The sequence below is a fragment of the Apodemus sylvaticus genome, chromosome 11 (assembly GCF_947179515.1).
Source record: "Apodemus sylvaticus chromosome 11, mApoSyl1.1, whole genome shotgun sequence".
Taxonomy (NCBI): domain Eukaryota; kingdom Metazoa; phylum Chordata; class Mammalia; order Rodentia; family Muridae; genus Apodemus; species Apodemus sylvaticus.
In genome coordinates this window covers 106,503,841-106,519,890 of record NC_067482.1, presented here as the reverse complement: position 1 = coordinate 106,519,890, position 16,050 = coordinate 106,503,841, and the positions used below count along the sequence as shown (strand labels likewise).

General features: G+C 36.2%; 1 protein-coding gene across 4 annotated transcripts in view; it reads right to left on the bottom strand.

The window, feature by feature from the left end:
• Psme4 (proteasome activator subunit 4) overlaps nucleotides 1-16,050 on the bottom strand; it is a 114,644-nt gene that overhangs the window by 36,322 nt on the left and 62,272 nt on the right. For all 4 annotated transcript variants that reach the window (XM_052198767.1, XM_052198764.1, XM_052198765.1 and 1 more), the window contains 9 exons: nucleotides 12,775-12,830; nucleotides 7,526-7,582; nucleotides 7,283-7,338; nucleotides 7,096-7,194; nucleotides 5,716-5,778; nucleotides 5,494-5,589; nucleotides 4,447-4,578; nucleotides 2,409-2,618; nucleotides 918-1,054 (listed from right to left, as the gene is read on the bottom strand). In XM_052198767.1, the coding sequence (XP_052054727.1) occupies nucleotides 918-1,054; nucleotides 2,409-2,618; nucleotides 4,447-4,578; nucleotides 5,494-5,589; nucleotides 5,716-5,778; nucleotides 7,096-7,194; nucleotides 7,283-7,338; nucleotides 7,526-7,582; nucleotides 12,775-12,830 (906 nt within the window). The remainder of the gene's footprint in view (nucleotides 1-917; nucleotides 1,055-2,408; nucleotides 2,619-4,446; nucleotides 4,579-5,493; nucleotides 5,590-5,715; nucleotides 5,779-7,095; nucleotides 7,195-7,282; nucleotides 7,339-7,525; nucleotides 7,583-12,774; nucleotides 12,831-16,050) is intronic.

The following is a 16,050-nucleotide window of genomic DNA, read 5'->3' as shown; positions in this document are numbered from 1 at the left end:
ACCAAATGGATTTAACAGATACCTACAGAACATTTCATCTTTTCTCTTAATAATCTTTTTTATTTTTTTGAGATAAGGTCTCATACTACAGGCTAGCCTTGAATGCTTGATCCTCCTGCCTCAGCACAAAAAGTACTAGCACTATAAGTATGCCCAGTAAACTATTTCTGAGTGTTCCAAAGTAAACATTAAAACTGTAATCAATGAGTTAGCAGTATATTCTGTCTATATAGTATGCTGCTGTCAGAAATCAATTAAACCACCTATGGGAATTCAGTATTTACAAGACACTTTAGAAAATAAGCCTGGGGGTTGTAGCTAACTCCCATATCCATAACTGATTCACTGGGACACTGAGGAAGGAAGAACTCTTAAGCCCATGAGTTAAGATCAGACTGGGCAACATTCTGATAAAAAATGAGGCATTTCCAATAACAGCAGGTAGGCACAATCATGTGCTAATTACATGGTAAACCCAACACTGAGTTAGGAAGGCTATTACTTTGTTTCCATAGACTTGTTCCGGTTCCCCAAATTTAAAAAAAAATAAAAAAAAGGTTTACTAATATCCTAATACCAAGTTTAATCAAAAAGAGATTACTTAAAAGCTATAAAGTAATATATTGAACTTGAATTTAGGATTTAACAATGAAGTATACCAATTATATTATGTCTGCATGTATACATTAGTACCTAAAAAATCAAAAGGAATTCATAGTGGAAAAGATACAACAATAACTATTTTAGCCTTTTTTTTTCAACTCTGTACCTAAAAGTGAAAATTCAACAATCATCTCCCAACTTTTTACATTTCCCCAGAAATCAATGTATAAGTGGTAAGTTACATTTATATTGCAGAGCTAGAAAAAAATGTATCAACTGTAATATTTTGTCTTAGCAGAAAGTTTATCAATTACCTTAGGGCATCAGCATTCTTATCCTGTTGACGCTTCTGTCCTTCTTTAATCTTCTCTGGGCTAAGTAGTGTCTGACTAATAGAAGGATTCTTTGATTGTTGAAGTAATTCTGCTATTGCAGCACATGACTTTGGAATCTTATTAAAAAGAAAAAAGTAGAGTCATGACGCATAATACAATGTGTACTATTTAATAAAAAGAAAGAGGGGAACTTGCTGTTTCAATTCTTAGGACCATATCTACATGGGTAGATGGAGAAAAGTGATTCCTACAATATGTCCTCTCATCTTTACATGTGCCATGGTATGTGCAAACATGGACTCATATATGTATACGCAAATAAGTAAACAAATGTAATAGTTATGCTTTCAGTTCAGGGAGTAAACTCATCATCAAGTTTGGTGACAAGCACCTTTCCCCTTGTGCCATTTTGCCAGACAGACCAATGATTGGGAATTTCATTTCAAGTTACTATTACTATTAATTTTTAAAGAAAAAATAATCTACCAGGATATGGTGATATATGCCTGTAATGAGAATACTCAGGAAATGAAGGCAGGAGGATCAAGAACCCAAGGCCAGCCTGGGTTACAGGCTAGGGTTACCCCTAATATAAGGACAGTTTCAAAGAACAAGGGATGAATTTATAGCCACAGCTATAATTCTGGTCAACAGCATGAAAAACATAGCCAACCTGTGTTAAGAAAGAACTCAACTATCCTCACCTTTCTGTCTATCCCGATGCACTGAGGAAGTGTAAGTGTGTGCATTTAGCATCTTACATGTTTAAGAAAGGTGGTTCATGCATGTAATCTCAGCATATAGAAGGCATATAGGAGGATTGCTACAAGTCTGAGGCTAGCATGGACTACAGAATTAGTCATTGACTTTCCAACAAGTGCTTAAATGATGTCCTATCTCTTATTTGAGAAACAGTGAAATTTCTTTCTCATCCATCTAAAATTTTAATATTCTGCATTGTAAGCTATGTAAGCGATAAGTCTTCTGTGACTTTGGCTAGTATAGCTAACCTCCTAAAATACAACCAACTCTTTAAAAAAAATCTGCCATGATTAGGCATAATGGGTCATGTCTGTAATTCCATTACTCAAGAAACAGAGTGAATCTGAGACCAGACTGGTAAACAAAGTTCTAGACCAACCAGAGGAGAGGGAACCAAAGAGAAGGGAAAGTGAGTGGCAGGGAGGGAGGTTAATGCAATGGTGGCATCTATGGGACAATGGTAAATGCAGTAATGTTAACTGGAGTAGCCTCTTGGTAGAAATGACCTGATTCATTCCCAGACACATTCCAACTTGGTGTCACACCATTATCTACAATATATCACTAAAAAGCTAGATGGAAAGAGAAAGCAAACACCTTTTAAAAATTATAACAAGCCAAACTATTATTACAGAAAAAAAGGAAAGACATGGAAAATAAAAGCCAGAATTTCCACTAATTGAGTGAACAATTAAATGGTTTGCTTACTGTAAAGTCCAAGCCAATTGTTTCATATTGTCTATGAATCTTTTCAGCAAGGTCATCAAATAGTCTCACTATTGATGGCTTTTCCAGTGACATTGCTTGGCTAAGCCCTGAGGAAACAAGTGCTGGCCAGGTCTGCACAATGCAGTCCCAATCATGAAGGTTTGCCAGGCACACACCACTGTGATTTCCAAGTAAACAATATAAGGCGCCCTATAAGAACAAATACATTTACAAGGAAGGTTAAGAGTAATGGTTGAGTTCAACACAGTTCTTAAATTTTTACAGTGATTATTTATATACTTACAGCTAATTTGTAAATAGGTTCACACATTTTATGTGTTATTTTTAAAACCATGAACTTGAGGTATAACCAAGTGGCATCCATTAATATTTTTTCTAAGTCATTTCATAGAGGGTTTGTTTAAAGACTGATTAATCAATTTTAAAAGGTAGGCATATTTATAAAAACACAAACTCCATTCTTATTTTCCTTAGACATGACAATGGCATTGAAATGCACCACTGAATATTTTTAGGACGTAAAGTTTGAAATTATTTATCAAATACCAGCAAAGACCAAGTTGCTAAGTATGTTACTAAGAATATAAAAGCTTGGTTACTCAGGAGGAGGGTGGATATGAAGACATACGTGGTATACATGTGTGAAATTGTCAAACGATAACTTAAAAATATCTTTTTAAAAATCCAGCTGCTTAAGTGTAAGTTTTTAGGGACAAAGTCTAATTAGATAATTCTGATGAAACAGATACATTTCTATTAATATCAAAACTTTTATTTATTTATGTATATATTTATTTATTGATTGATTGATTGATTGATTCCCAGAATACTCAGTATAAACAGATCCTAAGTCAGACTGTTACTACTGTCTATCCCAGTCTCCTTCAGGCTCTACATATAGGCACTGTCAATCTTAACCTCCCTAGTGTTGTCCATATAAGCTATCCTTAACAAGATTGGCAAATATATAATCAAATGAGGCAGGGTAGGAAGTCAGCCACCAGAAATGAAGGAAGAAAGGAAGTAGAAAGGAAGTAGTCAGCCGGGCGGTGGTGGCGCACACCTGTAATCCCAGCACTCTGGGAGGCAGAGGCAGGCAGATTTCTGAGTTCGAGGCCAGCCTGGTCTACAGAGTGAGTTCCAGGACAGCCAGAGCTACACAGAGAAACCCTGTCTCGAAAAAAAACAAATCCAAAAAACCAAAAAAAAAGGAAGTAGTCAGTCCCTTGGCATTAAGTCTATGATCTAACACCATGACGGCAGATGTACAAACTACATAAAAGAATGGCTTGTTCTAATAAAACTTTACTTAAGCCTGGCGTACAGCCTACTGATTCCCGTCTTACAAACTAACTTCAAGGAACATGCTTAGTGCTCATCTTAATCCTCTCCAGAAAGCTGGCATTGATTAATGTCTTCTTTTTCTGAAAGGTCTCTTAATTGCTTTTCATCTGTTCCTCTTTTTTAATGGTATGTCAGTCAGTTTTGTTGTCTGATCTTTAATTTTTTTCATTTTGTTTTGGATGGGATCTCTCCATGTGGCCCAGGCTTAACTGAAACTCCTGGATTCAAGGGATCTTCTACTACCCCTATAATCGTACCGCCAGAGTGTAGAGATGGAAACGCCCATGTGTTAGCCCCTCATATTTTGCCATCAAGCACTTACTCTCACCTATCCTTAAAAATCTTTCAATCTATCTGCTTATAAAGATTCACTTACATGCCACCTCTGAAATCTCTTAACTTTCTTTTACTGCTTTTATCTGTTGCTTAAAATAACCTTATTTCTTCCTGTTTCTGGTGCTCCTTTCACATTGGTTGTGCTACTTCAACTTAGCTATTTTCCCACAGGAGCCTCCACCCTGTATTTTCTCCATAACACTAATCATGATGAAATGCTCTAATACTGCCAACTTACCCACATTTTAAGAGCTATGATAAGTAAACATAACAAAATATTATCTGAAGACCTTCAATGACCGATCTTTAATTGCAAAAGTTAAAATAGAACCTATACCTTGAACTGCTGCTGTGTGATATCCTTTCTATCAGGTCGTAAGAACTCCAAAACCAGGGGGATAATATCTCTGCAACAGAAGTTATATGCTCCCAAAGCAGCAAAAAATGTTTGCTGAGCTTTGTTTCTGACCTGGGGAAAATTGACAAGGATTTAAAAAGATGTCTAATGAAGTATAAAAACAAAGTGATGACAATTTAGATGTTTTCCTAAATAACAGGAAACACACACCCTAAAAAATAAAGGAATATTAAAAAGGAAATATCATGTATTTCGTTTTGATAAGTAGAAAGTTGAATGGCACCGGTATTTTCATATCTGAACGTAGACAGCAAACAATCTAAGTTACTGTTGATAACAAGATCAAGTGTCCTATGCCCACACAGAGGAAATTACCAAGTTAGAAGGAACTGATATACATGAATCTTGTAATTTCTCTGTTCTGTGTGCTAGGACATAATCTTTTGATCCTATACTATATAAAGAGATAGCGTACATGTTATATACTAGCCACTCTCTGAACCCTGAGGATTACACAGAAGGAATTATATAGATTAGCACAATATCTAAAACTTAAAACATAGAGAGATATTTTTAAGCTGGACATGGTGGCACATATGCCTCTAATCTCAGCACTGTTCAAGGCCAGTCTGACTAAATAGCAAGACCCTGTTGGAAGAAAACACAGGGATCTAAAAAGAGAAATAATTAGCTGGGCATAGGGGTGCATGAGGCCTGCTGATCTACAGAGAGTTCTAAAACAGCTAGGGCTACAGAGAGAAACCCTGACACAGAAAATGGAGAGAGGGGGAGAAAGTATACTACAAACACAAATGGTTTTGTCTACTAAGGCAAGATTTCAATCTATTTGAAATTTGAAAGGTATTTCTAATGTCATTGGGGTGGGAGTGCTAGATTTTAGTTTTGGTTCTTTTGTTTCCTTTCTGCGGAACCCTATGTAAGTGATTACTTAAGCTATACTGTTAAAACAAGGGTATTTAGATTGCATGTAAAAAAATAAAAATATGGGAGACTATTGAACCTCACCTGACTGTATGAACTTGTTGATAATCGAAGAAGATCTCTGATCATATCTTGATGTATTTTTTTGTACTCAGAACCCTCAACAGTTAGTGTTCGCAACTTTAAAAAGAAATAATATAAATCAAGTCTTGAAGTATTTACTGAAAATCCATTTAATCATGAAAAATATCACAGTAATTACTCCTTAGCACAGAGCATCGAGTGGTGACTCCATGCAGTACTTGCCTCATGCTGCAGCATCACTCTGTCAATTAGCAGTGCTCTGATATGTTGCTTTTTCCCATGCAGCTGGAAAACAAATAGCAGACACCTCACCATTTTCACTGAGCGACTTCAACAGTGGATTCCCGAATCTTCTAATGAATATTCCTCAAACCTTTAATCTCAGCGGTAGGCTTTAAGTTCCAGGCCACCCAGGGTTACACAGATTGACCATGTCTCACTAGAAAACACCAACCAACCAACCAACCAACCAACCAACCAACCAACCAAAAAAAAAGCCAGTAACAACAACAAAAGAGGCAAGCCAGACCATAAAAATGGACACAGGGCAGAAAAAGTAACTGAAGAGCAAAACCAACTGCCATGTGCCTGACAACCAGAGTTCAGTCCCTGGGACTAACAATAGAAGTAAGAGAACTGAAACTCTTATCCTTTATCACATTAGTCATCAAAGCTCTCGATCTGCATCTTAAAAGCCTTGATTTAGGCTTTTTCCACCTACATTCTAAATGTGACAAAACATTCTAACAGTTTATACACTTTCCTATATTCAAATCAAATCCACCCTCTCAGTGAGGTGTGGCTCATGTTTACAACACATGTTCCCTTTACTGCTAGAGATAAAACAAAAGGACTTTTTATAACCAAATTACTGACCTAAATTACCTTGAGCATTCTTCCACAGCTGGCCATAGCTCCCACCCCTGCTCATATATTCTTCTATCTCCAGTGTCCAGCACAGATAGTATACTGGCATCTAAAGATTCAATTTGATCACCATCTACTACAGAACACTGTTCAGCACAGCTTTGGGGTATTTTTCCTTCCAGGTATTTAAAGAAGCTTATACTGATTCTCATATTGGATCACAAAATTGACACAAGAAATGCTTTTCTTCAGTCACATGAAGTTCATACCTGTGGACAAGCTTCCTTTTTTTTTTTTTTTTTAAATTTCCTCACATTTTTATGAGATAGTCTGAATGCTACTAAGCAAATCCCTACATGGATACACAAATGGTGATGAGTAACAGACTTTATTACTCAATAAATTATTTCAAATTTAGGGCCACACACTTACTAGACAAGCACTCTAAAGGTTAATGATAGTCTAAGAAATAGGATCCATTTGATATGTGTCCTGCTTGTATTCATCATACAATATTCTTTTTAAAAAAACTTTTTTTAAAAGTCATGTATTTTACTATTATGTAACAAGACTCCTACAGCAAAAAGGAAAAGGAGGAAGAGGTTGGTTTCATACACTATTCTTAAAGCTATTACTTACAGGGCAAATTTCCTCCATAAACAATAATTCTCAAATCAGGACTATTATACAGTTTTTCAAAAATAGTAACTCAGAATTTCAGGTAAAAATACTGACCCGATTTTCCATTGATTTCTTTACTAAGTTAAAGCTTTTCCACCGGGAATCAAATTCATGCTTATGAGATCCTTGAAATTGCAAAAGGTCTCCAATGATCTGTGTTAAAGAATTTTAACATTTATTCAGAAGTCACCAGTCAAGCCAAAGCACGTTACCAATTATAGAGCTGTGGAGCCACTTCTACCTTTATGATGAGAAACAATGATTTGGTATCATCTTCTGAATTATCAAGTATGTGGCCTAAAACAGGAGAAGAAAAAAATGTTTAGCTAATATCTTAAATTATACAAACCCCAATCTGCTGTTTAAAGGGGGGAAGGTTTATGATATTCACCCTATTTCAATTAAAATAAGTAAAAGCACACCTGCCATAGGGTACAATTTTAAAGTGTAGTAATACAGGGAAGTTATAGGCATATATACTTACTAAGAAGTTTCCTTATGACACTAGCAATTACTTCTCGATGGTTTTCTCTGGATAGGTCTATTTAAAAAAAATAACAATAAGAGAAGGCATTTTAGATGTGGTAAGTTCCCGATTTTATTTGTTTTTAACAGCTTATCCAAAGAGCCTTCTGCAAAGGGAAAGGGGAGGACAGACGGCTTTGCCTTTGGCATAGTTAAAGTGGTGGCTGAGCATGACACCGACAACACTCAAAACCTCCATGTTTCAAGTTTAAGCAAAGCATCCAGGCACACACCTGTAAAATATCAGAGGGTAAAACAGGAATGGCAGATGGTTCCAGGCTAGACTGGTCTACAAAGCAAGACCCAATCTCCAATCAATCCATAAATGAATGAACAGACAAATATATTGAATATGGTAGTTGACATCTGTAATCTCAGCACTTGGGAAGAAGAGAAGGAAGATCAGGAGCTGAAGGCAAGCTGAGTCACAAGAGAATGGTCTCAAAGTAAAACAATCACTTGTGAAATATTGTCAAAAAGGTGGGGAAGAGATGGCTCAGGGGTTCAAAGCACATGCTGCTCTTACACAGGATGGGGGTTCAATTCTCAGCACGCGTACGACATTTCATGACCAGCTCTAATTTCAGTTCAGGGGATCTGCAACCTTCTTCTAATCCCCACAGGAATGTGGTACACATACACACAGGGAAAACACTCATACACATAAAATAAAAGGGAGGGAAGAGAGAGAGAAAATACTATTGGGTGACCCAAATCCAACAGTTATACCTTAGAAACTAATAAATGTAACTACTTCTATTATTAACCCATCAGTAAGAAAATTTATTGTCTCTTTCTATTAAGGTTATAGTCTGAACTTTTAAGTTAATATAAAAAAAACACAGTTGGTGGGTGGGTGCTGGAAATTAACCCGGGGCCTCAGGTATGGTTAAGTAAGTGGTTTATCACTGAGCAATATCCCAAGTTGTTTCACAAAACACCAATATCAAATTTAAGAGCTGATATGTCCTCTCAGTGGTAGAATACTTGTCTACTGCCCCCCCCATCTCCAGGTATGATCCCCAGTATCACATCAAAAATTTTAAATGAATTAAAACTCACTAGATGAACAGCTACAAAAATCACCAGAATATAAAGGCTACAATATTCTCAGTCACTTTAATGCATCATCCTAAAACAATAAAATATGGCTGGTGAGATGGCTTAGCTGGTAAAGGTCTTTCCGACGACTGATAGCCTGAGTTTGAGCAACAGAACCAACACAGAGAATCCACTCCAGCAAGTTGTCCTCTGACCATGGAATGTACCTGTACATACACAGATAAATAACTGCACTTTTAATTTAAAAAAAATTTAAAAAATACATAAAATGAACATTTTTTTTTGGGTAACTAAATTATGGATCTTTATTTAAAAGTGATTTCAAAACTTTGAAAAGAAGGGGCTAGTAACAAAAGAAAATCAATCTGGAAGATTTAATAAGTGTATGGGCTAATGAAACAATAAGATCCTTGATAGGTTATCTCTCCGCTGGTGAAATGAACCCATTTAAACCAGATTAGATTGTACTGAAGGCAGGTTTATTGGAAACTAGTCTTCGGCAGGTGGGCGAGTTCACTGGCAGGTGGGCGAGTTCACTGGCACCAAGGACTGAGGCCAAGGAAGTAGCCATGGGGAAAGGGAGGGGTAAGAGAAAGGAGAGAAAAGAAAAGGAGAGGGAGGGGAAGAGGGATGAGAGAGAGGGATGAGGAATGAGGGATGAGAGAGAGGAAGATGGATGAGGGAGAGGGCGATGGATGAAGGAGAGGGATGAGGGAGATGGAGAGGGGGAGGGAGAGGGAGAGGACATGTTTAAAAGTCTTGATAATGTATGGTCTACCCAGGTTAATCCATACTTTCCCCCAAAGGCCCTGACATGGAATGACAGAATAATGGTTTGTTTTTTTTTTATTTTTGAAGATTATCATGAAAATTTTTATATAGATATAATGGTAGGCATAAAAGAATTCCTAAATTTATTGAAAGTGGAATTATAAACATTTTCTGATAGGGTTGAGGATTTGCATGGAAAATGTTTCTGATAAAATTGAAGAAATATATAAAAAAACATGTTAAAATTGAAGATTATCATGGAAAATTATACAGATAAAATGGTAGGCATAAAAATAATTCTAAGTTAATTGAAAGTGGAATTATAAACATTCAGATAAAACTGAAGATTTACAAGGAAAATATTTCTGTTAAAAATTCAAGAAATATATAGACAAACACATTAAAATTGATTATTTCATGGAAAATTATACAGATAAAATGGTAGATATAAAAAAAAACCTTTCTAAAATAATTGAAGGTGAAATTAAAAATATTTTGTGATAAAATCAGAGATTTACATGGAAAACATTTCTAGTAAAATATATAGAAAAACATGTTAAAATTGAAGATCATGAAAAATAATGCAGAAAAAATGGTAGACAAAAAATTATTAAATTAATTGAAAGAGAAATTACAAACACTTTCTGATAAAATTGAACATTTACATGAAAAATATATCTGTTAGTCTATGTCTTTTATTGGGGAATTGAGTCCACTGATGTTAAGAGATATTAAGGAACAGTGATTGTTGCTTCCTGTTATTTTTGATGTTATTTTTTATGTTTGTGTGGATATCTTCTGGGTTTGTTAGAAGAACATTACTTTCTTGCTTTTTCCTGGGTGTAGTTTCCCTGCTTGTGTTGGCATTTTCCATCTACCATCCTTTGTAGGAAGATACTGTATAAATTTGGTTTTTTTCATGGAATATCTTGGTTTCTCCATCTATGGTGATTGAGAGTTTTGCTGGGTGTAGTAGCATGGGCTAGCATTTGTGTTCTCTTAGGGTCTGTATGACATCTGCCCAGGATCTTCTAGCTTTCATCATCTCTGGTGAGAACCCTGGTGTAATTCTGATAGGTCTGCCTTTATAAGTTACTTGCCCTTTTTCCCTTATTACTTTTAATATTTTTTTCTTTGTTTAGTACATTTGGTGTTTTGATTATTATGTACTGGGAAGATTTTCTGGTCTGGTCCAGTCTGTTTGGAGTTCTGACTTCTTGTACGTTCATGGGCATCTTTCTTTAGGTTAGGGAAGTTTTCTTTTATACTTTTGTTTAAGATATTTACTGGCCCTTTAAGTTGGAAATCTTTACTCTCTTCTATACCTAGTATCCTTCAGTTTGGTCTTCTCATTGTGTCCTGGATTTCCTGGATATTTTGGGTTACAAGCTTTATGCATTTTGCATTTTCTTTGACTGTTGAGTCAATGTTTTCTGTGGTATCTTCAGCACCTGAGATTCTTTCCTTTATCTCTAGCATACTGTTGTTGATGCTTACACATCTATGACTCCTGAATTCTTTCCAAGGTTTTCTATTTCTAGAGATGTCTCACTGTGGTTTCTTTATTGTTTCTACTTCCACTTTTAGATCCTGAATGGTTTTGTTCAGTTCCTGTAATTCTTTAAGGGACTTTTGTGCTTCCTCTTTAAGGGCTTCTTCCTGTTAACCCGTGATCTCCTGTATTTCTTTCCTTTCCTTTCCTTTCCTTTCCTTTCCTTTCCTTTTTCCTTTTTCCTTTCATTTCCTTTTTCCTTTCCTTTTTCCTTTTTCCTTTCCTTTTTCCTTTTTCCTTTCCTTTTTCCTTTTTCCTTTCCTTTTTCCTTTTTCCTTTCCTTTTTCCTTTCCTTTTTCCTTTTTCCTTTCCTTTTTCCTTTTTCCTTTCCTTTTTCCTTTCCTTTTTCCTTTTTCCTTTCCTTTTTCCTTTTTCCTTTCCTTTTTCCTTTCCTTTTTCCTTTCTCCTTTCTCCTTTCCTTTCTCCTTTCCTTTCTCCTTTCCTTTCTCCTTTCCTTTCTCCTTTCCTTTCTCCTTTCCTTTCTCCTTTCCTTTCTCCTTTCCTTTCTCCTTTCCTTTCTCCTTTCCTTTCTCCTTTCCTTTCTCCTTTCCTTTCCTTTCCTTTCCTTTCCTTTCCTTTCCTTTCCTTTCTTTCTTTCTTTCTTTCTTTCTTTCTTTTTGTTTTTTGTTTTTTGGATTTGGTTTTTTCGAGACAGGGTTTCTCTGTATAGCCCTGGCTGTCCTGGAACTCACTCGATAGACCAGGCTGGCCTCGAACTCAGAAATCCACCTGCCTCTGCCTCCCAGAGTGCTGGGATTACAGGCATGCGCCACCACCACCCGGCTCCTGTATTTCTTTAAGGGATTTTTGTGTTTCCTCTTTAAGAGCTTTTACCTATTGACCCATGTTCTCCTGTATTTCTTTTATTTAAGTCCTTCTTGAAGCCCTCTGTTAGCATCATGAGATACGATTTTAAATCCAACTCTTGCTTTTCCAGTGTGTTGGAGTATCTGGGACTTGCTGTGGTGTAAGAACTGGGTTCTCATGTTGCCAAGTAGCCTTGGTTTCTGTTGGTAGGGTTCTTGGAATTGCCTTTTGCCATCTGGTTATCTCTGGTGCTGGTTGGTCTTGCTGTCTCTGGCTGGAGTTTGTCCCTCCTGTGAGCCTGTAAGCCTGTGTCTGTACTCCTGAAAGATCACTCTCTCCTGGTGGGGTGTGCATAGAAGGCTGTGGAGCCGCCTGGCTCCCTGGTGCAAATGGCAGAGGGAAGACTTCTGTCCCAGCTGCTCCACTGATCGTATGTCCTGTGTGCTCCTAGCTGTTCCCCTCCAGAGAGAAGGTGGAGAACTCACCTCCAGGCTCAGAAGTAAAAGCACTGCTGAGAGATCACTCTGTCCTGGCGCACTGTGCACAGAAGGTTGTGGAGTCGCCCAGCTCCCTGATGTAAATGACAGCTCAATTTCCGTCCCAGCTGCTCCACTGATTAATTATATGCCCTGTATGCACCTAGCTGTTCCCCTCCAGAGCTAAAATGAACATTATATAGCAAAGCTTACCTCTGAACACAGAAAGCAATGAAATTTATGTACCCCGTTTCTGTTATTTATTGTCAATTCTTTAAATAATAATTTCTAAAGCCAGAGGCAAAGACAGGAAAATCTCTATAAGCTTGAGGCCAGCCATGGTCAAATAGTGAGATTCTGTCTCAGAAACAAACATGAGCATTTAGTTTCTTTAGAGAGAAAGAAAACAATTGTTGTATAGTGAGTATATTTTACATACTATAATCTATGATCTATAACTACAAAACTACTCCATTCTAATCCTTACAAAAAAGCTACACAGATACCTCTACAGATCTACTTTAGTTTGTATTCACATACCATGTTCCAGTCCGGTATACAATTTTGTTTCCTCTAAGGACACCATACTTGGTACCCTGTATAAAAATAAAAGTTTCCATTTATTAATAATATCAATACAAAAGGCCAAAGGAAAAATTCTCATTCTTACAATGTTTAAGTTAAAACAAAGACAATGCCCTGTAACAAGTTTCTACTCTCTAGTACTTCAATTCCTTATATTTCTGAAGATAATGCTGCTGTATCGGTAAGAATATTGTAAATGACTTAAAGAAAATGTTAATTTAGTACCTTCAAGGAAAAAAAATCATCTGTCAACAGACATTATATTGATAACTGAATATTCAAGTGGAAAAGCTTAAATTCAATGATAAACATTTATACATCTGCAAAAAGAAAACTCAGCTTTATAATTATATAATACTTTGAAACTCAGTCCACTTATTATTGCTGAAGTAACTAAGACAGCAAACACAGCTCCCTAAATAATTATTACTCTTTCTCTTTAAACCAGCAAAATGGATCTTTCCTAATCATAGTAAAATGTGGTTTACTAAATGGGTGTTTAGAAATGCTTAATCTTAACTAAAGATCACAAAGCAGGCATGGTGGTCTGCAATCCCAGCACTCTGAAGGCTGAAGCATAAAGGTCAGTGAGAGTTCAAGGCCAGCTTGCAGCTACAAAGTGACCATCAGGCCAGCCTGAACTAAAAAGTAAAACTCTTGAAAACACCAAAAAATCTGCCCAAAAGAAATATGTCAGTACAACCTGACCCAGCTAAGTGGAACTGATGGCTGAGATTTATGAGAGCCCATCTTATGGGAGAATAAGAATTTATACATCTGAATATATATATGTTTATCTCAATTTTTGCAATTTCAAAATATAAGACTTGGCTCAAGCTACTCTAGTATGAAAAGAAGATACTTTCTAAGATGTAGAACATAGGTACAAGTGCAAAGGTAGAACAGAATGAACAAATCCAACACAGTGCAATGTAATAATACACAAAAATTGTTATTACCTAATACTATAAGCTTGCAATGTAAACACCACTTTTAAGTCAATATACTCAAGGATACCCCAAAAAGCAGCTAAACTGAAAGCATTATATCTGACTTACAAAACCTAACCATAGATAGCTAATGACTTCAGAGTACTGAAGAATAGATTTTCTAAAAATCTCATAAAATGAGGTTTTCTTTTTATAGCGTTTTAACCTGTGACGAGTGCATATTCTAGCATTTTATTAATGTTTATGATGATACATAAATATGTATCCAAAAATCCAAGCAGAAAAGCATAAGAAAGCCTTACCAATCAGTTTCAAGTCTCTAATGCACTACATAGAAAAGAACAATGACAAAGTACATGGAAGCCATCACCACCTTTTTGGTGGAACACGGGCAAGGGCTTTGTCATCCCTGGTGTATGAGAACAGAAACCTTCACTGAGGATACAGAACTACTAGTTGTCTCAAGTAAAACTATAACTCTACTCAATTCATACTCAGTACCACATAATACTAAATATTCAATCAGTTATTTTGAAAGTAAGATAATTTCTATAGTTATTTTCCATAATTCTTACTGCATCAAAAAAAAAAAATCAAAGGTGTGAAAAGTCAATAAAATGCTTGCTGCACCAGGCTATGAAGTTAGACCTCCAGTACCCAAGTACAACACAGCGCTGGGCGAACGTAAACAAGAGCCACAAGGGTTTCCGGGCCAGTCATTCTAGACAAAGCAGCAAGCCCAGGGATGGAAGAAACCCTGTCTCAGAACTAAGGTGGAGAATGATGGGGGAAGACGCCCAACAACAACCTCTGGCCTCCACATAGGTACCCCACACAGACACACACAACACATATACTACACAAACACTAGCACTTAATAGTCTATAGAATGTTTCATTATACGAATTTCTGGCTCTTCCCACATCAATCATATTTAAAAACTAGTATTACCTGAAAAGCCTGAATCTAATTTCTTAAATATATGTGTTAACTCTAAATTGTTTTTCCATCATTTATCCCAATTAAACAAAAAAAAATACCCTGCATTATTTCATGGTTTCTTAGCTAATATCAAATAGAAAAAAGGAAATCTACCTTTTAAAGATTTTAAAGTATTAAAACTTAAAAATAGTTTTTTTTCTTTTCCTACTTCTGGAACACAAAATAAAATACAATTCCCATATCATTCATATGTAAGAATCTTTTTGGTTTTTTTGTTTTTTTAGATTTGGTTTTTTCAAGACAGGGTTTCTCTGTATATTCCTGGCTATATTCCTGGCTGTCCTGGAACTCACTTTGTAGACCAGGCTGGCCTTGAACTCAGAAATCCGCCTGCCTCTGCCTCCCAGAGTGCTGGGATTACAGACGTGCGCCACCACCGCCCGGCTCATATGTAAGATTCTTAATTATATTTAAACCTTAATTTTGTTACCAAGAATTCCTTTTATATTCATTTATCTAAGGATCAACTTTAATTTGATCTCTATGTATCACAAATTAACTCTAATTGGTTTGACTTATTTTAAAGCAATTGTTTCTGAATGAGTATATACATCATATGTGGTAGCACATGTCTATATGTTCGAGGCCAGCCTGTATTACATAGAGAAAACATGAAGTAATAGCCACAAACTACAACTTAAGTTCCATATTTCCCTGGTATGAAGCCCATTCTGCTCACTCATTCATTAATTCATTCATCTTAGCAGCTATTATCAGTTGTCTTGAAAACTCAACGTATTTCTGAAAAACAATTCTAATACAACACACAATAAGTTCTACGTGTTAATAATAATGAAATAAAATTAGTTCCACTGTTCTTAGACCAGGCTGCCCACTTTATAACAGAACATCTTAGACTACCACATTATCTGTCCCAATAGATTACAATCATCTTACAATTAGGTTGAATCAGAACAATTACCACTGGTGGCAAACAGAGGATGCTAAAAAAAAAAAAAAAAAAAAAAAGAAGAAGAAATGACAAAAACATAAAGGCAAAAAATACACGTCAGATGTGTACAAAGACTGGGTCATTTGTCATCAAACAGGCACAAACAATAGTACACTTAAGTCTTCCACCCTGTTTTCCCAAGGACCCTTCCCCATCCTGAATAAAATACATAAAAAGATTTGCAATCAAGCCACTGGCAGGCGTGCTTCCCATAGTATTCAAGTGTTTCACAAGAGAAAGTTGGCCATCTGGTGAACCCAGCTCTCTGCATCGTTAATAGATGAAACTAACAACTGAAGAGCTACCACAGGAACAGAGGACTGCTAA